This window comes from Curcuma longa, chromosome 15 (assembly GCF_044706935.1).
Source record: "Curcuma longa cultivar G26 ecotype Majalengka, Jawa Barat chromosome 15, ITB_CL_G26_1.1, whole genome shotgun sequence".
Taxonomy (NCBI): Eukaryota; Viridiplantae; Streptophyta; class Magnoliopsida; order Zingiberales; family Zingiberaceae; genus Curcuma; species Curcuma longa.
This window is the reverse complement of record NC_133875.1, coordinates 4,383,262-4,406,928: the sequence shown is the minus strand read 5'-3', so window position 1 is coordinate 4,406,928 and position 23,667 is coordinate 4,383,262. Positions and strand designations below refer to the sequence as shown.

At 40.7% G+C, this 23,667-nt stretch overlaps 5 protein-coding genes across 7 annotated transcripts; 4 read left to right on the top strand and 1 right to left on the bottom strand.

Annotated features, from left to right (window-relative positions):
* The first annotated feature begins 4,870 nt into the window (after positions 1-4,870).
* LOC141846030 (nudix hydrolase 17, mitochondrial-like) lies at positions 4,871-6,052 on the top strand. Its single transcript, XM_074734015.1, has 5 exons — positions 4,871-4,953; positions 5,152-5,263; positions 5,360-5,443; positions 5,529-5,648; positions 5,738-6,052. The coding sequence occupies exons 1-5, from the start codon at positions 4,883-4,885 to the stop codon at positions 5,882-5,884; spliced, it is 534 nt and encodes a 177-aa protein (XP_074590116.1). The 5' UTR covers positions 4,871-4,882; the 3' UTR covers positions 5,885-6,052.
* A 23-nt stretch (positions 6,053-6,075) lies between these two features.
* Positions 6,076-9,746, top strand: LOC141846029 (ankyrin repeat-containing protein At2g01680-like). Of its 2 annotated transcripts, XM_074734014.1 has the most exons (4): positions 6,076-6,417; positions 7,639-8,048; positions 8,591-8,972; positions 9,098-9,746. In XM_074734014.1, exons 1-4 carry the CDS (start codon positions 6,129-6,131, stop codon positions 9,355-9,357), a joined length of 1,341 nt encoding a protein of 446 aa, XP_074590115.1. In that variant the 5' UTR covers positions 6,076-6,128; the 3' UTR covers positions 9,358-9,746. The 2 variants fall into 2 exon arrangements, with proteins under 2 accessions (XP_074590115.1, XP_074590114.1); XM_074734013.1 differs by having other exon boundaries at positions 8,591-9,746.
* Positions 9,747-10,588: 842 nt separating this feature from the next.
* On the top strand, positions 10,589-11,640 carry LOC141846028 (transcription factor MYB20-like). Its single transcript, XM_074734012.1, has 3 exons — positions 10,589-10,757; positions 10,851-10,980; positions 11,062-11,640. Exons 1-3 carry the CDS (start codon positions 10,619-10,621, stop codon positions 11,384-11,386), a joined length of 594 nt encoding a protein of 197 aa, XP_074590113.1. The 5' UTR covers positions 10,589-10,618; the 3' UTR covers positions 11,387-11,640.
* A 1,816-nt stretch (positions 11,641-13,456) lies between these two features.
* Positions 13,457-15,079, bottom strand: LOC141846027 (protein TIFY 6B-like). Of its 2 annotated transcripts, none has more exons than XM_074734009.1 (7): positions 14,890-15,079; positions 14,592-14,794; positions 14,334-14,512; positions 14,175-14,265; positions 13,939-14,104; positions 13,807-13,864; positions 13,457-13,738 (listed from the first exon to the last, which is right to left on the bottom strand). In XM_074734009.1, the coding sequence occupies exons 1-7, from the start codon at positions 14,975-14,977 to the stop codon at positions 13,549-13,551; spliced, it is 975 nt and encodes a 324-aa protein (XP_074590110.1). In that variant the 5' UTR covers positions 14,978-15,079; the 3' UTR covers positions 13,457-13,548. The 2 variants fall into 2 exon arrangements, with proteins under 2 accessions (XP_074590110.1, XP_074590111.1); XM_074734010.1 differs by having other exon boundaries at positions 14,592-14,782.
* Positions 15,080-19,267: 4,188 nt separating this feature from the next.
* LOC141846404 (uncharacterized protein At1g66480-like) lies at positions 19,268-21,210 on the top strand. The gene is made up of 2 exons (XM_074734437.1): positions 19,268-19,980; positions 20,903-21,210. The coding sequence occupies exons 1-2, from the start codon at positions 19,375-19,377 to the stop codon at positions 20,945-20,947; spliced, it is 651 nt and encodes a 216-aa protein (XP_074590538.1). The 5' UTR covers positions 19,268-19,374; the 3' UTR covers positions 20,948-21,210.
* Positions 21,211-23,667: the final 2,457 nt, after the last annotated feature.

Below are 23,667 nucleotides of genomic sequence, written 5' to 3'. Positions count from 1 at the left end.
CAAACTTTGCGACGAAAAAAATATTAGTTGCCAATTTAGCAACTCAATATATTCGTCGCAAAATTCGTTGCAAAAACTTATTCGTTGCTAAATTCGTCGCCAATTTGGCGACGAAATAGAAGTTCGTCGCCAAATTGGCAACGAACTTCTATTTCGTCGCCAAATTGGCGACGAACTTCTATTTCGTCGCCAAATTGGCGACGAATAAGAAATTCGTCGCTAAATTTTCGACGAATTAGACAACGAATAAGGTTTTCGTTGCAAAACTTCACTAAAATATGAATTTTCCTTTTCTTCTCCCACGCGACTTTTGCGACGAATACACTATTCGTCGCCAATTCTGCAACGAATTCCATGATTCGTCGCAAATTCTGCAACGAATTACTTGATTCGTCGCAAATTCTGCAACGAATTTAGTTTTCGTCGCCAATTTGGCGACGAATGTCATATTCGTTGCCAAATTGGCAACGAATTTTCATTTTCGTCGCCAATTTGGCGACGAATTTCATATTCGTTGCCAAATTGGCGACGACATTGTTTTTGTTGCCAAAAACCCTAAAATCGGAAAAATATTTCATTATCCCGCCCAACTTTGGCGACGAATATCATGTTCGTCGCCAATTTGGCGACGAATATAAGAGTTCGTCGCCAAATTGGCGACGAATTTGGCGACGACTTTTTTTTTGTTGCCAAAAACCCTAAACCCGAATTATTATTTTTGTTATTCCACTCCAAGTTGGCGACGAATCGTCTTTTCGTCGCCAATTTGGCGATGAAAACTTATATTCGTCGCCAAATTGGCAACGAAAAAATTATTCGTTGCCAAATTGGCAACGAATTTTGCGACGAATTTTAATTCGTTGCAAAATACTTAGGTTAAATCCAGCTTATCTCCTCTTCTCCGCCGAACTTGTTTCTTTTCTCTGCACGCGAACGCGCCGACTCCCTCTCGCCGCCGCTCGCAACGCCTCTCCTTCTCTCCCTCTTTCCCTTGCCGGAGTCTCTCCCTCGCCGGAGCTCTTCCTCGCCGGCTGTCTCCCTCACCGAAGCTCTCCCTCGCCGCCGGATCTCCCTCTTTTCGCCGAATCTCACTCATTTCGCCGGATCTCCCTCATTTCGGCGGATCTATCCCTCGCCGAAGTTTTCCCTCGCCGGATCTCTCTGATTTGTCGCCGAGATCTCTCCGAAAGCTTGTGGTAACATTCCTCCTTCGTTTTTCCTCTTTTGGAGGGACATTGCCGGACGTCGGGCGGCGAGTTTTAGCCGCTCACGCCGTTGGAGGGACATTGCCGGACGTCGGGCCGGCGCTGGTCAGCCCTTGACAAGGTTAATTTTTAATTTTCCTATGTTAATTTTAGCTGTTAAGGTTAATTTGCCTATGTTAATTTTCATGATGCTTATCAAAGATATATAGTTTCTACCTCAGATGCTTAGAAATGTTACACTTAGGGTTTAGATTTTTGGTAGAATACATAGTATTTTTATTGTGGTAATGTTGTTATTTAGATTGTAATCTGAGTAGATTCATATATGAAGAATATCTTATTACCATTTATTGTATCGTATAAATGTGGTAGGACAAGTGTACAAGTTATCACTCCCTAAACCGTACGTAAATCCTAAATCTAAATCAAAAAATCCTAAACCTCCTAAACACTAAAGACTAAACACTAAACGACCCTAAAACTTACAACTAAACTCAAAAATCCTAAACCCTCTAAACCTTAAAAATTCACTAAACCATAAAAACCTAAACTCGTAAACTCTTAAACAAAAAATGTTAAACTCTTAAAAAATCATAAATCTTAAATTCTAATTCTTAAATCCTAAACATAAACCCAAAAACCCTAAACCTCCTAAACCTAAAGACTAAAGACTAAACCCTAAAACCTACAACTAAACCCAAAAATCCTAAACCTCTTAAACCCTAAATCCTCCTCCTAAATCCTAAACCTCTTAAACCCTAAACGTTATAACAAGTGTTGATGATTTAAAAAAAAATTATTAATGAAATATATGTTAATATGTTTGAATTTGTGGATTCAGGAAAAATGCAGAATGCAAGAGGATGGTAACTGATGCTGCAGGTCAGAATATTTTTCGAGAAACTACAGGAGGGTGAAAAGATAACGGAAATACGGTCCAACAGGAGGGTGAAGAACTTAAAGAAATTGGAGTCAGATATGATTTTATGGATGCATCAGAATATATTGGCACCCTCACAGAGAACCAATTCAAGGGGATTATCAAGGATAACTACTATATATACACCTCAACACTTCTGGTTTGAGTTGCTTGACCATTCTCAGACAAGAGCTTTAATTGAAACTTTTGTGCCTTTACCTTCATCCTTCGACACCAGAGGAGTTCCTATTACTGTTTGTTTTTTTGTTACACAGGTTTTTATAAACAAATCAAAAAAAAAAGGTTAGTCTTTACATATTTAATTTATAGATTTTAGTATTAGTTTTAATTTGAAGAATGATACTTTCTCTTTATCTTATTTTTCTATGCAGGCGAAGACAAGATAGTGATGGAGAATCAAGCGGAGTTTCTGGCGGACTACGATGATCTCTTCTATCTTGTCTTCATATATCTTCTGATTTGTTTGCACCAGTACTTTGTCTCTTGCCTTCCTGTATTATGATGCTGTGACTTGGTTAGACTTATAGACATGTACATACATGTCTAATGTACTTATTTGTTGGATTGTATTATGATTTTTATGGATTGTAGATGTTATGGATATTTGGATGTTATGGATATGGATGTTATGGATATTTGGATGAAATGAATGGATGTTATTGCTTTATTTGTATTAGATTTGATATGCTTGTTTGTTACAGGTTACATGTATTTATGAATCGATCCGATTGGATTGATATTGTTTGTATATACAGGATAATAACCAAAATGAATATTGCATTGAGAAATTTTTTTTTTTTGCAACGAAATCTGCGACGAATTTAGGATTCGTCGCCAATTTGCGACGAAATTAGCAACGAATATCAGTTCGTCACAAATATATCGTAAGTTTACTATTTATCGTAATTTGCAACGAATTCAAGATTCGTTGCCAAATTCGTTGCCAATTGGCGACGAAATCCAAAATTCGTTGCCAATTGGCAACGAATAAAGATTCGTTGCCAATTGGCAACGAATCATTGTTCGTCGCCAATTGGCAACAAATCAAAAATTCGTTGCCAATTGGCAACGAATAAAGATTCGTCGCCAATTGGCGACGAAATTTGGATTCGTTGCCAATTGGCAACGAATACATTTTCGTCGCCAATTGGCGACGAATCTTTATTCGTTGCCAATTGGCGACGAATTTGGCAACGAATTTTTATTTTCGTTGCAAAAAATGGCGACAAATGTGGATTTTTCGTTGCAGATTTTTGGCGACGATTTTGTTGCGACTAATTGTTTTTCGTTGCAAATTTCGTCGCCAAATTTTTTGGGACGAATTTTTTATTAAAATTCGTTGCAGATTTCGTTGCAGATTGGTTATTTTTTTGTAGTGCACGGGGGCCCCGAGTTGGAGGCGGCGCGCGATCATTCGAGCAAGTAGCCACGATGATCGCTCGATGGGTACTGCAAGAGCGCAGAGCTCGTCTTCGCGTGGGCCCGCGCCTCCCTGCCGTACTTCCTCGGCACCTTGATGTGGTGGTCGCTCTCCCGCCGCGCCTCCTGCATGCACCTGCTCCTGTGTCGTCGCCGTCAAATCGCTCCTCCTCATGTTTCTCAAGTTTGAAAAGGTTTTGAAACTGAAAGAGACCTGAACTTGATGAGTCTCCATGGAAAATGAAATATAAAAATTGGAAAATGAAATATAAAAAGACAAAAAAATAATTAATTTATATAATATGTATACATATGTACACGCAGGGGGAATTAATGTGAATGCAATATTCAAGTTATCAACTTTGAATTAATGCACCAAACAAATAATTAATTCACACGAGTTTTCTTCCCCACAATTATATATTCACACGCATTAAAATTACCAACCGATTAATTTTCTATACATACTACAAATTAATAATAATTTGGTTGGTCGATCAATTATCATCATATTAATTTTTAAGTAAAGAGTAGTGGATAATGACCTTTGTATTTTCCACAAGTACAAGTACACATGTTTTGTTGAGGGTTGACCAGGTCAAAACGGTGTACTTGCTCTAGAGAATTAAAAGCATGATTTTGCGCATGTGTTTTTCTTTAAAAAAAATATACCATTTAAATATAACTCTCCTATATTATTATCATCTATATTTAAATAAATTTAATTATTATTAATTAATTAATTTTTATCTTCTTTATATTTTCATTCCCCTAAACCCTATAGAACTTTGCCTTTAAAATTTAAAATTACTTTGTGATCATAAAAAATAATCCCGTTTATATTTTTATATTATAAAATTTAATATTAAATATATGTCATGCCAGATACATAAATTAATATAATTTAATGATCATTAATTACATGTTTGCTCCTTATTCTTCATTTCCCACCATCTTGGAGTTTCAAATACCATTTTAAAATATTAAATAAATATAATATAAAAATATTAATAAATTCAAACAAACTTTCTAGAAGTGTTCGACGGTTGAAGGAGCTCCTGAAAACTTCAGGCGATGCCATGGATCTTCTGCTCTATAAATCAATCCATGTCCGATTGCAATCCCACCGGATCCAATCAATCCCCTTCCCTGGCCAATTCGTCGCTGGATTCCGCAATTGGATGGTCGGAAGAGAGGGCATCGCAGCGGAGCCGCCGTTGGTTCTCGCCCCCTTCCACCGATTTGAATCCCAATCCACTGTTTCATCTGATTATTGTTCCATTTCATCGAGCGGGGATTCCTTCGACGGCGCACAAAGATGGTCGCTTTGGTCTCTCGCCATGGAAGGACGCTGCAGAGGTACAGGGCCGGCCGCCGCCTCGTCGTCGGGTGAGTTTTCCGATCTTCGAAGGCATTCGCGAGGTTTTCTCGCTCTACAGGATCGATTTGAGGAGCTTGAGTTTGAAAAACAAAACCCTAGTTCGATGCTGGCGGAAAAATTGGGGGCGAAAATGCTTCTTTTTCTTTGGTTTTAGCTTATCGAGGAATGCTCCGATCTGACGATGCCTTCTATCCTTGTTGGAGCAGATGCATTCCTTACAAGTTCAAGATCGACAAACCTTGTTCAGAAAGCATCGACCGAGCGATCGAGGTGCTCGTCATAAGTTCTCAGAAAGGACCTGAGCTCATGTTCCCGAAGGTTGCTAACTATTTCTATATCAAAATCAAATCAAATCATTTCATTTCTTTTTTTGATTTCTCGTTTTGATCTTACAAACGATCGTAACTTCGATAGGGCGGTTGGGAACTCGATGAAACTTTGCCAGCAGCGGCTGCTAGGGAAGCATTTGAGGAAGCGGGCGTGAGAGGAAACTTTGAGGTGAGCTTCGGAATCATAATTCAAGCTAGCCAACCCTAATCGATTACAGCGAACGAACACCTCACCGATCGGAGTAACTGAACAGGGCGAGCTGCTGGGGAAGTGGCTGGGCAAGGAGCAAGATAAGATCCACTACATGTTTGCCATGAGAGTCACCGAGATGCTGCAGCAGTGGCCCGAGATGAACAGGAGAGAACGCAAATGGGTAAGTACTGGAACCTTCATCATCATGCAAGTTGCAGATCTAGAAGCCCTTCAGTTCTCTGAATCTTTTCCGTTGACTCCATGTGGCAGGTGACAGTGGCAGAAGCAAGGCAAGTTTGCAAGCATTCGTGGATGAGAGAAGCGTTGGATAGACTGGACGAGCTTCTTCCTAGTAGAAGCGAGCAAGAGGTTGACTTTGATGGAGACAGCGTTGACTGTGAGAACGCTCTGGTGTAAATAGAAGCTGCAGGAGACCGGGATCGGCCTCTTCATTTTTTTTTCGGGAAATAATTAATATTCAGTTTGAAGATAAAATAAAAATAAAAATAAAAATAATTAAATTAAAGCAGAAAAATAATAAGTGCGAGATAAAAGATTCCCTGTCGTGAACGCGACAGCGATCACTTTCTTCTTCTTCTTCTTCTCTTTCTGGTTTTTAATTCGATCGGAGGTTTGGGAGCGTGGACTTCGATCGATCGCCATGGATCTGCGGCTACGCCCGCTGCAGCAGCCCTTTTTCGAGTCCGTCCGGGCGGGGGACGTCGACGCCGTCCGGAGCGTCGTCGAGGGCCTCGAGGACGCGGCCGCGGGCACCGCCCTGGCGATCGCTCAGACGGAGGCCGGTGAGACTGCGCTGTACGTCGCAGCGGAGGGAAACTCCGTGGAGCTCTTCCGATACCTGCTCCGCTTCTATGACTTCGACGCCGCCGTCATCCGCTCCCGCGTCGATCTCGACGCTTTCCATGTCGCCGCCAAGCTCGGGCACACGGGTGAATTTCCCTTTCCCTTGTGCTTAATTTCCTGTCGGTCTATTACTAATCCATTTGATGCTTTGTAAATCAAAATAGAGAAGGTTTGGACTTATGCACGTGGAAAATAGACCATTTTCTTTGAAAAAAGTCGATCGAATGGAAGTTTTCTGCTTCACTCTTTTATGCTACTCAATATTTAGGATCAGTAGCAAGAAAATTTAGTCATAATATTTCTTGGGAAAGTGGAATCTGTGATGAAATTTCTCTCTTTGGATGTCTGTTCGAGTTCCTAGTCAACAATTGACCCAATCCTTCAGGACCAGTACAAAGTCAATTTTCCAAACTAAAAGGAACCAATTCATATGGTTTGCATGATCAAAGAAGATTCTTCTTTTCTGAGGGAAGCTTCCCTTATATCTATTTAAGAGAGATTACACATGGAAATGGAAGAGACAAAAGGGAAGTGTAGAAAGAGGCTTACCAAGAAAGACCAAAAGGTGAGAACACGGGAAAACCAAAACTCACCAACCTTGTGACAACGAAAATTATGACTTCAACCTTTTAAGACTCACTAGCAGAGGATACTAATATCAGGATAGTCCTTAATATAATCAGATTGATTCTTCATGCCATGTGAGGGAGATTATGAAAAAAAACATTTCAATAGTTTTGTGTTCATATCTTAGCACTCACCAAGAGACAGTTAAAGCCAAATTGCTTCAGAATGGAGTCCTATCCTTGCTTTAGAATTGCATAACTTTGCAGAATGTGTCCAATATCTTCATCATTTTTAAATTCAAAAGATACAGATAGTAGACTTGTTGCTGGGTTTGAAATTTTTCTCAATAGAAAGGGTCGTGTCTGCAGATGACTGGCAGAAAATCTAAACCATAAGGAGATTCTACACTACCCATAATTTCCCTTTGTGTTCTTCTAGTTTATTGAGTCAAGTATAATGGTTTGGTAGTGTTAGCACACTAGAAGACTACTTCTGACTGATGTCGTTGAGTTCCTCTCCAATATACTGAGAAGTGATAGTCTTATGTAGCTCATGTACTCTATCCATCCCCATTACACTCATAAATCCAATATTCTAGTAGGAGGTCTCAGAGTTATTTTATTTGGGGATAATTAGTTTGTCAATTTTATTTCGCATGACTGTAATGAGTTACATCACATCTTTTCTGTATTCATTTGGCATGCTATTTAGTGTCTGAGATTCTCTAATTTCTACTTCAGGAATTGTTAAAGAGCTGCTGAGCAACTGGCCTAATGTCTGCAGGCAATGTGATTCATCAAACACTACTGCCCTTTATTCAGCTGCAGTCATGGATCATTTGGAGGTGGTGAATTCCATACTAGATGTGGATGAGAGCTCAGTTAGAATTGTGAGGAAGAATGGGAAAACGGCACTGCACACTGCTGCTAGAGTTGGTTATCATCAAATTGTGAGAGCACTTCTTCTGAGAGATCCAGGAGTAGCTTCTATAAAGGATAAAAAGGGACAGACTGCATTACATATGGCTGTAAAAGGTCGCAGTCTAGATGTTGTCGAGGAGCTACTGCAAGCTGATATTTCTACTCTCAACATGTGTGACAAGAAGGGGAACACCGCTTTGCATATAACCACCAGGAAATGGCGCCCACAGGTATTAGTAACAGTAGCCAGGTCCATTTGCAGTTTCACCTCTGTTAATATTTCCAACATTTTTCATAACAAGTGTCTTGCGTTAATGGAGTGACAAACTATCTATGATAGTTTTTTTACTTGAAATTGAGTATCGTTCCTGCTATGCTTGCATGCTGTGCATGACAGACTTTTTTTGCATGCTTGAAATGTGGTGACAATTAATAACCGAAATGTCAGAATCAACTAAATAATGATGAAAACTTGGAGTTCTAAATGACCTTGATTTTATGACTTTAGAACTTGCTGATGGGGAAAAAATAATCCAAAATTATTTTATGGATATTCTTGTCATTGCAAGAGTTTATTTTAGATGTTGAAATTGACATTGATGCATAGTCCTGTTATGTTTGAAAACTTCTAGTATGTCATGTCCTTTTACTGCTATAGTTTGTATGACAAGTAGAGAAAAGTATTCCTGTTGGTCTTGGCTCAAACTAGGGTATTTTGGGCAGCACATTGGATGAATCGTGAGCATGATTTTTCATATACTGTTCTCTGCAGATGGTTAGACTTCTTTTGTGCTATGAGGCTATCGAGGTGAATGCAATCAATGGTCAGAATGAAACTGCAATGGACTTGGCTGAAAAGATCCCTTATGGTGAATCTCAGATGGATATCATGGAAAGCCTTTCAGAAGCTGGTGCCAAGCATGCAAGGAATGTTGGCAAGAATGATGATGAGCTGCGAAGAACAGTCAGTGATATAAAGCATGATGTCCATACCCAATTCATCCAAAATGCTAAAACAAACAGGCGCGTGACAGGCATCGCACAAGAGCTTAGGAAATTACATGACGAAGCTGTTCGGAATACCATCAACTCAGTGACAATGGTGGCAGTTCTAATCGGATCCATTGCATTCATGGCCATATTCAATTTGCCTGGTCAGTATTTCCAAGATGGAAGTGAAGTGGGCAAGGCTCATATAACCAACGATATGGGCTTTCGTGTGTTTTGCCTCTTAAATGCCGCTGCATTGTTCATTTCGCTTGCTGTTGTTGTGGTTCAGATCACCTTGGTTGCATGGGAAACCGGTGCTCAGAAGCAGGTTGTTTCCGTCGTAAACAAGCTCATGTGGACTGCCTGTCTCAGCACCTGTGCTGCATTCCTCTCTCTAGCTTATGTGGTCGTGGGGAAGCAAGCCTTCTGGATGGCAACCGCGATAACAGCAATTGGAGGTCCTATCATGGCGGGCACGCTGTTGACGATGAGTTATTTTGTACTCCGGCAGCGTTTTCGATTCGGCGAAGACTCTCAAAGGCGTATTAGGAGGGCCAGCGGCAGCAAGTCCTACTCCTGGTCCCTTCATTCTGGTTTTCCTGATCCAGATGCCTTCTCCGATCATGAGAAGAAGATATATGCACTTTAGCTCTGACTTGAATGTGTAAGGATATAGCATCTACTAAGATCTGCTTGTAAATATTCATGTGTGAGTTGTGCTTTAAGCTTTCCTCTTGAGTTAAGATATGTAGTGCAAGCAAAGAACTATTAATTATTACAATTTACAAGGTCTCTTTCCAGGCAGCCATTGTGATCGGTTAAGAAATAATGAGCTTCCTGATGCACAGCTTAGTCTTGCATCTAAAATGAGGTTGCAATGGTGTTTCAGATTGCTGTAAAATCACTGATGTTAATGTAATCGTGCTTCAGTGTCCTAACTTTTAGTTTTGATGTTTGATACCAGATTTTGCATGGGATTTCTGTATAAAGTCATGCAAGGATTAGATGAATACACTAGAAGACTCGTGGTGCGACTAAGGTTGGAGATTCACTCGATGACTTGAGGTTCTCTAGAGATCAGAGAAGAATATTACAAGACATCTATCAGCCTATTGACATCAACTAGGTAGGTTTGCCAAATTTTCGATAGTTTTTCTGAAAGCAAGTTGGTAAATCACCATCAAAGTTTTATTAACTTCTCATGTCATTGGTGAAATTCCTTATCTTCTAGATTGAGGTGGTGGGTCCTCAGGAGGAAAATATAGTTTCATTTCACAGATGGAGTCAAATCTGATACCCAGTGGAGCCAAATCTATATATCACACATGCCAAACAAATTAAATATTCTAGACAAAACTGTATGTATTATCATCACTATCAGCATTCTGAGCTGTGTTTCTTCAAGACAGCTGTTCAGACGAGTCAACTGCTTGAATTATATCTCCATGAGCCACATCAAATCTGCACTCCTAGCAATTTCCAGATCATTATTAATCTTTGAATTGACTATTGTTTAAGAGTGTCGAGGCTTGCTGATTGGACACCTTAGCTTGAGGAAGAAGATGAGTACGATAAACCACACATATCTGTTCATATCATGATATGGGGTCCAAGTAAACTCATTGACTGAGATACTCCTACTTGTGTAGATTGTAATGAATTTATATTTTTTTTCCAATTAATTCACTTAATAAGAAATTTTGAATGGTCTTTGCAGGAAAAATCTTATAAACGAAGGTGCTAGAAGAAGTTGGTGAGTGGAGTCTTTATATATAGCGTTATGAATTAGTTAGTATTCGATCGAGAAGAGATGGTGAGGAAGCCATGCTGTGACAAAGTGGGATTGAGGAAAGGATCATGGACAGAAGAGGAGGACAAGAAGCTGAGCAACTTCATGCTCGCTCATCAAGCCTCAGGTTGCTGCTGGAGAGCTGTGCCTAAGCTTGCAGGTCTGCTGGTTTAATTCAGAATATATATTATCAACGATGAGGAAGATGATCGATTAAGATTGTTTTTTTACAAGGGTTTTTGATTTGATGCAGGATTGCTGAGGTGTGGGAAGAGCTGCAGGCTGAGATGGACAAACTATCTGAGGCCTGACCTCAAAAGGGGTCTACTGTCAGAAGACGAGGAGAGAACAGTCATCGACCTCCATTCCAAGCTCGGAAACAGGTAGCTAGCTTGCAGAGGCTTATATTATATATGGAGAACTACTGACCACTGAGTTCATGCATGGCTTGCTTGTGGCTGCAGATGGTCTAAGATCGCGTCGCGTCTGCCTGGAAGAACAGACAATGAGATCAAGAACATCTGGAACACTCACCTCAAGAAGAAGCTCGACAAGATGAGCAAGGAAGAAGAAGCTGTCCCGTCGACAGCAAATGCTGTGCTGATCATGGATGCAGAGTTTTGTATCGACGAGGTGCCGATGATGGAGCCACATGAGATCAATCAGATCATGATGTTCTTGTTTCACAACTCATCTTCATCGTCTTCGTCGTTGTTGTCTTCTTCTTCTTTGGACCCTTCAGATGAAGTGATCAAGGAGCTTGACGATGTCTCATGTTCGCTTGTTTGAGCAAGAGTCGTCGTCAGCTTACCAGTAACTAACTATTGTTAATTAAATGAGATTAAGCTAAGCCATCTCATTAATTCAACCGTTTTCATTAAATAATGTATAAATTCATAGATAAACCACTCATTTATCCACTTCGTCGAGCGCGTAAAGTTTTCAGCCAAAGAGCTCGGACGACTTTGACATTAAAGCCTTAAGGACTTTGACTAAAAGATGGTCAACAATTGTGTGCCAGTTGACTCAAATATAAAGTCCACTGCGAGTACTGTTTTCGTAGTGGATTCAGCTGTTGAGTTTATATACAATGATCTATTTAAATTTAAGTTTGAGCGAGTGTATATTCTCTTCATTAAATTATGTGAATGATTATGTTAATAATACAATTTAAACCAATTACTTATTGACTATTATTATATTTAACAAAGTTTATACTTTTATCACTAGTAAAATTAATCTAATTGGCTGATAGTAGAGATTATAAATGAAGAAAATTAATAAATTATATAGTTAAAAGAGTTCGAGCACAAAATACAAAAGATTAAGGGGGAGTTTAGTTGGAAGTTATCGTCGATAACTTTAGTTATATGTCTAAGGTTATCAATGATAATCTTATTTGATTCAAATTATGATCGATTCTTAAGTAATACAACATCATCGATATATCAACAAAAATGAGTTATAATCCGGAAATATAATTACCTTGTTAGCCTAAGATTTTCTACTGATTCCGAAGGTTAACAAATTTTTTTTTATGATTATCCTCTGATTTTAAAACTAAATTAATTGAATGTACCGTGAAATTTAATTGAAATTAATTTAATAAATTTTAATTTAAATATTTATAAATTTAAAAAAGATAATTTATTTTAAATTTTAAAAAATAAAATTAATGAATTATATTTATTAATTTAATAAAGTATTTTATCAAAATAATTATTTTAATAAATTATTTTATTAATATATATATATATATTAAATTTTCAAAAATAAATTTAATGAATTATATTATTAATTTAACAAATTATTTTATTAAAGTAATTATTTTATTAAAATAAAATTAATAAATTATATTTATTAATTTAATAAATTTTTTATTAAAATAAATTTTTTATTAAAAAAATATATATTTATTTTAAATTTTAAAAAATAAAATTAATGAATTATATTTATTAATTTAATGATTTATTTTTTTAAAATAATTATTTTAATAACTTATTTTATTAAAAATATATAAATTTATTTTAAATTTAAAAAATGTAAATAAATTATATTTATTTATTTTATATATTATTAATTTATTATCATCATTAATATTATTAATTTAATTTATTTATTTAAAAATTAATTGAATAAAAAGTAATATAGTAAATGTTAAATTGATTATGTTTTATTCTCTCTAATAAATAAGTTGAACCAAATAACATTAGATTATGTTTTATATTTTATAATTTTAGTTATGATTATCTTAACAATGACATAATCATGATTATATATGATAATTTGAATCAAACTACCCTATTAACTTCTAATGGGCTTTGAGAAGTGAAGTCCAAGTTTCTAGATTCATGCTCACTTATTAACTTGTATTTATTCATGAAATGCATAAATTCTTGACATTTTATTTTATTTTATTTTATTTTATTTTATTTCTCAGTACCAACTTGCATGAATTTGAATCGACGAAAAAGTCCTTTGAGGGCCCTTCAATTGCCTCACAATTCCAACTGTGCTCACAAAAGAGGAGACCATGAAAAAATGGTGGAAGGTGGCTGCAGAGAGATCACTTTCAGTGTTTCATTTTCAGATAAGAAGAGTTCCCTTCAGTTTGTCCCACCACATGCGGGCAATTAATGGACTGCCTTCTTCACCAGGACACCTCTCTTCTCCAGCCTTTCCCACATGATTTCTCGATGGCACCATCGACCACTCACATCACGTCCTTTCTTCTTTAATTTCTTCTAGCACACTATCATGCACTGATGGCTAAGAGCATCTTTCTAATTCGAACACATGATCCATGTGTGTGTGTGTTTGTGTTTTTTACTTCACTGTGTAGCGAGGAAGAGGTTTGAGTGCACAAACAGAGAGATTCTCGATTGATGATGACTGAACAGCTACACAGCAGTGCAATTTTGGCAAATTTCTGGCACTAAAATGATGCTAGACTATATTGTTAGCTCGGTGCTGATGGAGTCGGTGCTGTTCTTGAGGTGTCCGGCGAAACACGAGGCCTTTCGGCGGCGGCGCGAAAGGTCGGTATCGTCGGCGGACGAATTGGAGGTGCTCGACGCATTGCATCCGCTGTCATTCTCCGAGGATATTTTGGAGCAGGAGTAAGGCATGGCACTGGTCAGCCTGCAAAAGGAACAAGACACCAGTGATTTCGCTGCCCTTGCAATCGAAAGCTTTACGCGAACTCACACCTCTGTTTTCGCTTTTCCACGAACCGCGCTAAGGATGCCTTTCGAGCTTGAGGTATGGCTGCCGGTGTCGATAGCCAAGGTTAGTTGAAACATGGAGGAGATTAAAGGATTCAGTTATAAGAAGTTGATCACCTCTTGGATTGGCTTCTTGTTGGAGCCTCGTCGTTGCATCGTCGATCTTAGAACCGGTAGGCACATTAGAGAATAGCCAGGAAGAAAGGCCTGAGGAAGGTGACACAGCATGAACAGATGCTTCGTTTGGCCCCCGATTTGCCAAAGACGACATTATTGATTGAGCCTGGAAACAGAGGTACTCCTGAGAAACACTACTGATTAACCATATCTATGCGAAAAAGATGCAAGAATACCTTGTCCGATGGAACATCATCAAAAACTTTCACACAGCCACCGTAGAATACCGTCAACTGAGCAGTCCTGTGGTTTTTCTTGGCCATGTTCCTGAAGTGAACGATCGACAGTTACTGACTGTCTTACTGATATCTGAACTTTCTGAACAAAGTGTATACCTGTGGCTGAAGGATCCAGCTTCTGATACTTCCACAAAGGGCTGCTTCTCTGTCAGCTTGAAGGATGATGAACTAGCAGCGGAATTGGGAGGATTCTGAGCTTTGAAGTAAGGAGTTCCAGTTAGAGGAACCGTGCGATGCGGATTCAACTGGTGAGTTGAATGTTGGCTGAAAAAATTCTGGGAAAAAAAAGACAAATGAAAAGATGAAGAAACAGACACAGAAGATCACTGATCCATTTTGATGATTCTTGCAAACCTGAGGAGCTAAAACAGGGTAAGCCATTTGATTGGGCTCGAACACAGCCACGTTTAGCAGAGGTTGAGATCTAGAAGAAGGGTGCTTGGGCAAAGCGTGGTTTCTTGGCCTCTCCTCTTGCGAAGCCTTGTAGAGCATGAACTGCTGCATGGCTGACGCCTTGTTTGAGAAAGGCCACTGCAGCGATGGACCTGCTAAAATAGCTTCAATTTGAAGGGGAGAAACACGAACAATCGATTGGTAAGAATCAAAAGAATTCAAGAAAACGCTCCAAAATCGAAGCTTTAGAGAAGAACACCTGCATCTTGGCGGATTCCACGGGAGTCTCCTTTGGCTGCATGAGGATGGAGAATTTTGGAGTGAATTCCTAAGAAATCCCTCTCCATCTCTCTTCACCGAGATTCTTCTCTTCGCTGTGGCCTGTGGGTCGCTATGGAATCCTTGCAAAGCTCTGTTTTTGTGCATTTACTGCTCTTCTTCTTCGACTCTTCCGGATTCGATCGCGTTCTGTTTCTTCGGGAGATGAAGGATGAGATATAGGGGACGAGGAACCGGCAGGGCCACCGGGCGGCGCCACCACGTGCGAGAATTCTTGCCGCGTGGGGTCCACCGCCGCACCGGATGGTGAAGGCCCACGTGCTGCAGCGGGACCTTACGCGTCACTTCGCGGCAAAATAATTGATCAATAGATTTGGTGTGCGAACGAGGATATTTATTTTTTCCCCTTTCACAATGTTATTCTTTTGAGTAAAATAAAATTAAAATTTTTAATTTTTTCAACGTATTTAATCGTAAATACTCACAAATTAAGTAAAATTCATTGAAAAAAAAAAAAAATATTGTTTGGGAAATTTTAGTATCAAAAAATATTATTAAACTACATTTATTTGAATGAAAATTTAAAGAGAAAAGGGGAAAAAGTCTCATAAATCACATGTAAAAAAAGTTTCATATGTACCATTTTCCTCCAGAATCTTTCATCTTCCATGGAAATATATGTATATATTTTATATAAATAATGTATATAGTTTATACTAAAAAGATAAATAAATATAATTAACTTTAATTCGCATCCCATTTTGAAACATTGCTCGTGGTTCACTCCAACAAATTATCATATATAATTTATAAGTATTTAAATTAAAATTTATTGCTCATTTCAATTAAATTTTATAGCCTTTCTTAAAAAAATCTTAGGGCTAAGGTAATCACATTTTCATATTATAACTATTTGTTGATGATAATATTATAGAATAGTTGAACCAAACAAGATTATCGTCCTTTAGACAGATAACCAAGGTTATCTGATAACCCCCAACCAAACGTCCCCCTTGGATAACTGAGTTGACACTCAAATGGTAGATTACCACACTAAAAGAACAATCTTTCGAGAAATAAAATTCCTCCCATCAAAAAAAGACCTCTCAGTTATTGTGATTTATCTCTCTTTAAATCGTTGTGGAAAATCAACGTTGAGGAGCACTTGAGGTGAACGTTATCACCTTTGGCCAAAAAGACTCATACGAAGTCACCTTTAATTCTCAATTAAAGCACACAACAACAAAGGGGAAGAAAGATTGCGATGGAGGCATGTGATGGAGTTCTATAAATGGGACTCGCAACCCCACTAGCATCGAAAAGTTAAACTCCATCCTCAAGTACATTATGATCTAGAGCACGAGTTCAAAAGAGTCTACAAAACATAAATATCAAAGAGGGCCCCTTCATAAGATTTACTTCCCGTCTAGTAGAAAGCATATATAAATGCTAGTTTCGTCCTCCAAATTCCCTTTAGACTAACTTGAGTATCGGTCCAAACACGATCTTCAAATGTGTATGCATAACTCAAGCGGAAAGGATTCTACTTTGCTTTGAGTGCTTTCTTGACGAAATCCCTTATGTGAAAGATTACTATGTTATGCTTTAGATTAGGATGGTTTTAGAAAACAACTAAATTTCTGGGGTAAAATGAAAATTTTGATAGTCAAAATTGGTCAAAATTACCAAAACGCCCAAATCGATGGGCCGGTCCATGGCTTTAAAAGGAGTGGCCCAGTTGGGCCACCCAACTCGAGAACCTTCCAGTCGCGTTAATGGCGGTTTCGAGGGTTTTTCTCCGGCGAAAGGCCGCCGTCCCCGGCGTTTCTTTACAGGTGCGCTTGTCTATTCTCGCCTGCTTCATTTCTCACTTCGTTCGATTGGGGTTGTCTTGTCCGATGTCTTCGTAAACGTCGCGCTACCCATTGGTTGATTTATCGATGCCGATCGTTTAATTTCTCGCCGCGACTCGTGGTGGGTCGTCGCTGCCGCTGGATCGGCGGTACCCTAACATCCTTGCTCTGCTAATGTTCTTCTTGCTTGATAGATGTTTAGCGCAACGCCTAAGGGAGGATTTTAGATCCTAACCCTAATCCTTATCCTCGGTTTCAATAATTTCTCTCTTGTCGTCATAGATCACAATGCTTTAAGCCAATAAGTTTGAAATACTTAGTGGAAGTAGTGGAAAATATTGGTTCTCGATCCTTGAGTTCTGTTTCTCCAATGTTCAAAGATGCGATACTGGTTTGCCCCTTCTACTTCCATTTGCGCGAAGCAGTGAGATTATCACTAGCCTTATGTTGATCTCCCTTGTTGATGGAGTCAATCTTTCTACTGAGTAGTCTCCTTAAATTAAGGCCTGCTATTGATCTGGCTGTATCCTTGTTCTTGTAAATCTGACTGCGTCATCTGTGATAGTTCCTCCTGCTTTCATTTGCTAAGAAATCACTTTGGCCAATCAATATCACCTAGGTTGAATGCCGCTCTGAGTGAGAAGGAGGGGTTGAATAAGTCGTCCATCGGAAAGTTCATCGCCGCCATGTACTCGGGACTGCCGGAGTCGCACGCTTCCCTCCTCGCCGCGCAGCGGCTGTTCGTCAGGAACAGCTACGTGCATTCGGCCGCCGGCGAGCGCTGAGTCAGGGGCTGGTGGGGTTAATGTTGGAGGTTTAGTCCCACGTTAGTTGAGGAGCAACTTGGTTAGTTTATAATGTATCATAAGCATTAATGTTATGAACAAATACATAGGGAGAGACTTTTTTTCATGCGTGGGTGTGCAGGGGTGCAAATCTAGGATCCGGATTGTACTATCCGTAAGGTAACTTGTGTGCGAGCGCGATCTGCGCACGTCGAATGTCGGGCCTGTCAGGACATAATTTGCCTAAGCAGATCAATCAACATTTTGTCATTCCGTTCCATTTTTTTGTAACGGTGGCTACGGTGAAACGGACGAGAGTTATTACTTGGCGTTGAAACGGCTAGAGTTAATTACCTACTGTTTCGAATCAAGCCATCAATCATACTATTAATCTCCAATTAATGGGAGATATGGTGCAAGGTTATAAAAGAGGAAGCGATGTGAGGCCACATAGGAGGATTCTCGATCCCTCGCTTCTCTTTCCTCTGCTTCCCTACTGATAGCTTTTTGGTGTAATCGGTTCGTCGGTAACGATCTGTGCTTGATCGTCTTATTGGTCCAGTCGTTGTATCCTGGGAAACAGACGTCCGTCGTGACCTTTAAGCAACGTCGGAGGGGACGAATCTATTTTAAGGAAACTGCATTGAACGCAGGCCTTGACCACTCGTCTCGGCAGTCGGCCACTCAACTCGGCAATTCGGCGACTCGTCTTGGCAGCCGACCACTTGGCTCGGCAACTCGGCTCTCGGCTCAGCAGTCGGCTCTCGGCTTGGCAATCGACAGTAGCCACTCGACTCTCAGCACTCGCCACTCAGCCACTCGGCTCGGCCACTTGTCTCGGTAGTCAGCCACTCGGCACGGTCACTTGATTCGGCCGTCGACCACTCGGAACTCGGCCACTCAGCTCAGCAGTCGACGACTCGATCAATTTGCTCTCTCCGGCAAAGATTGACAGACAGTTAAGAGATCTAGGTAGAGGTTGGCCATGGCCGGTGACGGCGGCCGAGGAGAAAGCGGGAAGGGGAGTCGGCAAACAGGTCCATAACCATGATCTTGCGATGAGTCGGTGGTGGCGAGGCCATGGTTGACTGTGCACTAAAGTCGACCGACGGACGGGATTAGATGGTGTTGACGTTTTGTATGTCATATTTGACTTTGTAGAAAGAGTTAAGACGGAGAAAACTCCAGAAAATGAGCGACCTGTTTGTTTCAATTGCTCTCATTGCTGCCGCAATCCTCAACCTCAGCGACAATTGTCAACCGGGGCCCACAGTCTCGGGATTGACTGTTTTCGGCCGGCCTCGTTCAGGCCCATGGGCTCAACGCGTCGTGCTTCCGTCACGATTACGTCACTGGAGATTTACCATCAATGCAATGGCGGTTACGCCCCACAAGTAGACGACGAGAACATGGGGAAGCCGCCGGAGACACGAGGGGCACAGCAATTTGATGTGGGAAAGTTTCACTTTGCTCCTTGGTAATGTTCAAATTTTATTTTCTTAGATATTTGTGAGCTTTGAATTTAAGTTTAATTTGATTATTTAAAATATTTATATTTTAAAAAAATTTTATTTACCTTATTGATGAATATTTTAGAGTATCCTTTTATAAACATTAATAAGTCAGTCAAGCATCTATATATTATTAAGTTTATTTATTCATCAATATTTAATTCATTTATAACCTTAAAATTAATATAAAGGTCTTATTTAAAAATTATATTCATCTGAGGGCCTTCTACCGGAGAAATCGGTGAATTTAATGCCCACCCATTTAATTCCACCGCCTCCTTCTTCCTCCCAACGATAACGAGAGAGAGAGAGAGAGATGGGGAATACTTTGGGAGGAAGGAAGAAAATGGCGAAGGTGATGAAGGTGGACGGCAGCACCTTCAAGGTGAAGCCTCCGGCGCAGGCCGCCGGGGTGCTCAGGGACTACCCCGCCCACGCCCTGCTCGACGCCGAAAAAGTCCACCGCGTCGGCCTCCGCGCCCGCCCCCTCGAACCTGACGCCCCGCTCAAGCCCGGCAAGCTCTACTTCCTCGTCGAGCTCCGCCCCCTGCGCCACCGGGCCGGCTCCCGCGGCAGCCGCGGGGCCTGGTCAGGGGAGCTCGGCCAGTCGGGCGCCAGGGAGCGGCTCGAGAGCCTCCGCCTCTCCCGGCGGTCCGCCTCCGACGTGTCGAGCCGCCTCGGAAGCGCCTGGGCACCTGCCACGGTGACGGGGGCCAAGGACGGCACGTTGCGGATCAAGATGAGGCTGCCCAAGGCGCAGGTGGAGAAGCTCATGGAGGAGACTGCCGGCGACGCCGCGGAAGTGGCGCACAGGATCATGCAGCTTTGCGCTGAGGAAGACAAAGACGGCGCCGCTCGCCCTCCCATTCTCTTGTCGGCGCCGCCTGCCGCGCCGTCTTCTCTGACGGCCGGTCGGAAGGAGGTGCGTCTGCATTACCTTTATAAATAAATATAATTATCATTTTCATGCATAATCCATATTGCTAAATCAACATCGATGCCTTGAAGACAAACATATCTAAATCCAACGTTAAAACTATTTTCTTATAATACTATATATTTTCTACTAAGATTAAACTAGTTAGAGGATACGAGAGGAGAGTATTTTTAATTACTGAAGGTAGGTCAAGTTAATTACTTTGATGTCCTAATCAATGGCATTGTGGCAGCATGTGGAGTTGCTTTGGGGTATTGCTAATAATTGTGTGGGTCAAGGAGCACAGCATGTGAGCATATCGTGTTTGTTGCAAGATCAGAATCATGGACTGGGTCCAGTTAAGTTGCATGGTTGTTTCAATAAGGACTCATCTCTCTCCTATGATTTTCATTTTCTATGGAGGTAGGGTCCCTTGTTGATCAGATCGAATCTTGGCTCGATCGATCGGACGATCAAAATTGTGTATGCCTAATTTAGGCTACTAGTTTTAGACATTAACTACTCAACCGGCCAGTACTACATGAAAAAACAAAACACTTTTGCAATCTTAATCAACAGTGACCTTGTTTTATTGTAGGAGTAGTAGGTAGATGCTTCCAAGGTTGGAGATCCATAATCCAATCCGGAGAACTTGCTTAATTATGCTAGTTTATCTTGTATGAGTCTTGGCTAGCTAATTTCTTTTTGTAAATCTCATTTCTAATTACTCCTTTTCCTTTAAAAGCTTAATTATCTTGGGTGAATGCCTAGCTATTTTGTCCGGTTGAGTTTGAGTTGTATTTTTAACTAGTTCACTTGGCAAGGATCCTAACTTGATACAATTCAGAGAACAGTGTTTATATGTATTTGACGAAAAGTTGATAGCCCAAAAAATAGATTTCCTGACCCTTTTCTCAATTTGTTGCAGAAAAGAACAAGATTTCTTACAACGCCACAGGAAATCATTCTGTGATTCGTCTTCCAACCTCCTGCAAAATTTGAAAGCAGACATATTATATATGTATTACTGGTCGATCTGAAATATAGTTTAGTAGTGCGTTGTGATTTTAACACAAGTTCAAAAAAAAAAAAAAAAAAGAAGAGAGAGAGAGGTGTCACCATTAATGTAGCATTTTTCATGTTCCTTTCAGTAAATATAGATTAATAGTTGTTGGTTGTAATTAACTAATTATTATGAGAAATGGCACTCCCTTGATTATGTATGTAATTATATAACTTCTATTCCTTCTCATGTCGTGTTTTAGTGCGTGGAGTACTTCAGTCCTGTTGTTTCTCGAGGTGTATTGTGAGTGAATGAACGCTACAGCACTGTGATTAGATTATGCTTAAGAAATAGATCTCTTAATTTTATTTTTAGCCAACCTTTTAACTTGTTTTCCTTTCAATATTGTGCTCTAGCAAGATAAAGTCTTGATCGAACTTAGACGACGGGAACCAAAACAATATTTTCACTTTGAGAATTTGACTGAATTGGCAACAATTGCCTCAAAGAAACAGATGAAAAGCTAAACAGGCCACATCTAACTGTAATAGTGATTAAATTCTACTATACAGTTTATTAAGCTATATATATTTTTGAATCTACTACAATACGCTTAGATTGCAGTGTTGAAGAAGAAGAAAAAAAAGGAGTATGGTTTTAATATTATAATTTAAAACATTGTAAATGGCTTTAAATGTAGTGATCAATATTTAGACAATGCAATAAGATATATACTTACCAACACTGGACGGAATTTTATGTCAAAGTGCGATGGCAAAGAAGGCATGTGGTAGGTATGAGAAATAAACATGATGAGCCGAAAAAGGCTATTCTTTAAATTGCAGTGAGGAAAGCCCAGGCCAGCAGGAAAAGCAGGAAACACGGGTCACGTCGTAGCAGTAGGTATATAATTATGGGTCACAGTATTTGTCCCAGAAATGTTCAGCTGCGTGCCGGTTTCCTACGTGCCTGTGTGCGACAGCGGATCACCGTCCATCACGCGATCGCGAGCCCATCGGACCGTCCAAAACTGAGAATGCACAGTAAACATGCCCCCCGACCCCCAGCCACTGTCGCTGCTGCCGTCTCGCCGTCCGGCCATCGCCGGCCGTCGGACTGGGCCCGATCGACGTGTCATTCGCCGGCGCGCCGACCGGCATCGGATTCCGGCCAGATTGTGGCCGGAATCCGGCCGGAAACTGCCGCCAGTGGCACGTGGCCACTGTGGACCAAATTGTGGTCGGAGACCGGCCGAGGAAGGACCGCCGGCCGAGGAAGGACCGCCGGCCGAGGAAGGACCGCCGACGGTCCTTCCTCGGCTGGTCTCCGGCCGCGATTTGGTCGGAAATCGACCGCAATTTGGCCCACAATGGTCGCGTGCCACTGGCGGTGATTTCCGACCGAATTCGGTCGGATTTCGACCACAATCCGATCGAAATCCGGTGCCGACTGGTGCGCCAACGAGTTGACCTTCGATCGGATCCGGTCCGGCGGCCAACGGTGGTCGGATGGCGACGCGGCGGCGGGAATAGTAGCTAGGGTTCGGATGTCGTGGATGGGTCGCAGAAATACCCATCGTGCAGCGGAGCATTTTCGGCATTTGTCCACTAGTCGGAAGATGAATACAAGCACATTTTAATAAAGAAAAAAAATTTAATAATAATAAATGCATGGAAAGGAGAGACAGAAAAAAGAGAATGATGAAAGAGATTTTCTTTGACTGCCTTTGTCAAAAGTAAGCCACTCATTTCGTTTTTCTCTGCTAATTATCACTCGAGTAAAGGAAAAAGAAGAAAAGAAGGAACTGGAATTGTCTTTGTACGAAAATTAAGGTTTTCAAGAAGGTAAAGAACAGCATTAAGCAGCAGCAGCACAAGTGACTACTACACAGGCTTATTAACTTCCCGGACACGCGCAGAATTGAACACTCAAATAGATCAATGTTATGGGTGTTATAATCGTATCAAACTGCACCGTTCGAATCCTATCCACTTGGTCAAAACTCATATTTTGACGCTGATTAACTCGGCCGAACACCGCAAGGAGTCAGTCAAGTTAGGAAGGACTCAAACTCCTCAAGTCGAATCCGAGCAAAATTTTCTAGGCCGAATCCGAGTCCTACAACAGACTCCCCAAGTCGAGTCCGAGTCCTCACTCAGGCCGAATCCTTAGCAGACTCTTGACTCTGGGCTGACTCCTCTTCGTCAGTCAGATTCCACCGTCTCAACCCAGACTAGACTCAAACGAATTTCACCTCTCAGTGCCCTGCTTCATCACTCCCATTCTTTCTTCTAACAGTCTCATACCTCTTAATATGTTCATCGTCCTAACATCCACGTGTGAAGTGACAATTGTAATTTCTCGATGAGACTTACCATGCTATATCTCATAAATGATCGTAATCGATCGGACAACCACCTTAATTAAGATGGGATGTGACTTCCTTTCTCTCATACATAAAGATCACTCCCTCTCTGTCCTCAGGTACGCGCACGTTCACATACATACAATACATCACTGCAGTTTCTTCTTCTTTATCTTCTCCAGCGGCTGACTTAGACGTCGGAGTGGTCGTCCCAACTCCTGACCTTCCTCCTCACGCTTTCTTTGTGTTCTCAGGTCCCTCCTTTCATGTTGAAGACTGATGAATAGTGATATGTTCGGAAACGAATTTCAACAGAAACAATCTA

Coding starts and splice junctions, on each gene's coding strand:
- LOC141846404 (XM_074734437.1), top strand. CDS start 19,375: ATGGGGAATACTTTGGGAGGAAGGAAGAAAATGGCGAAGGTGATGAAG. Junction 19,981..20,902: donor TGACGGCCGGTCGGAAGGAG/GTGCGTCTGCAT, acceptor AATTTGTTGCAG/AAAAGAACAAGATTTCTTAC.
- LOC141846027 (XM_074734009.1), bottom strand. CDS start 14,977: ATGGAGAGGGATTTCTTAGGAATTCACTCCAAAATTCTCCATCCTCAT. Junction 14,795..14,889: donor TGGAATCCGCCAAGATGCAG/GTGTTCTTCTCT, acceptor TTCAAATTGAAG/CTATTTTAGCAGGTCCATCG. Junction 13,739..13,806: donor GTGGAAAAGCGAAAACAGAG/GTGTGAGTTCGC, acceptor TTCCTTTTGCAG/GCTGACCAGTGCCATGCCTT.
- LOC141846028 (XM_074734012.1), top strand. CDS start 10,619: ATGGTGAGGAAGCCATGCTGTGACAAAGTGGGATTGAGGAAAGGATCA. Junction 10,758..10,850: donor AGCTGTGCCTAAGCTTGCAG/GTCTGCTGGTTT, acceptor GATTTGATGCAG/GATTGCTGAGGTGTGGGAAG. Junction 10,981..11,061: donor CATTCCAAGCTCGGAAACAG/GTAGCTAGCTTG, acceptor TTGTGGCTGCAG/ATGGTCTAAGATCGCGTCGC.
- LOC141846029 (XM_074734013.1), top strand. CDS start 6,129: ATGGATCTGCGGCTACGCCCGCTGCAGCAGCCCTTTTTCGAGTCCGTC. Junction 6,418..7,638: donor CGCCAAGCTCGGGCACACGG/GTGAATTTCCCT, acceptor TTTCTACTTCAG/GAATTGTTAAAGAGCTGCTG. Junction 8,049..8,590: donor CCAGGAAATGGCGCCCACAG/GTATTAGTAACA, acceptor TGTTCTCTGCAG/ATGGTTAGACTTCTTTTGTG.
- LOC141846030 (XM_074734015.1), top strand. CDS start 4,883: ATGGTCGCTTTGGTCTCTCGCCATGGAAGGACGCTGCAGAGGTACAGG. Junction 4,954..5,151: donor GGCCGCCGCCTCGTCGTCGG/GTGAGTTTTCCG, acceptor TTGTTGGAGCAG/ATGCATTCCTTACAAGTTCA. Junction 5,649..5,737: donor ACAGGAGAGAACGCAAATGG/GTAAGTACTGGA, acceptor TCCATGTGGCAG/GTGACAGTGGCAGAAGCAAG.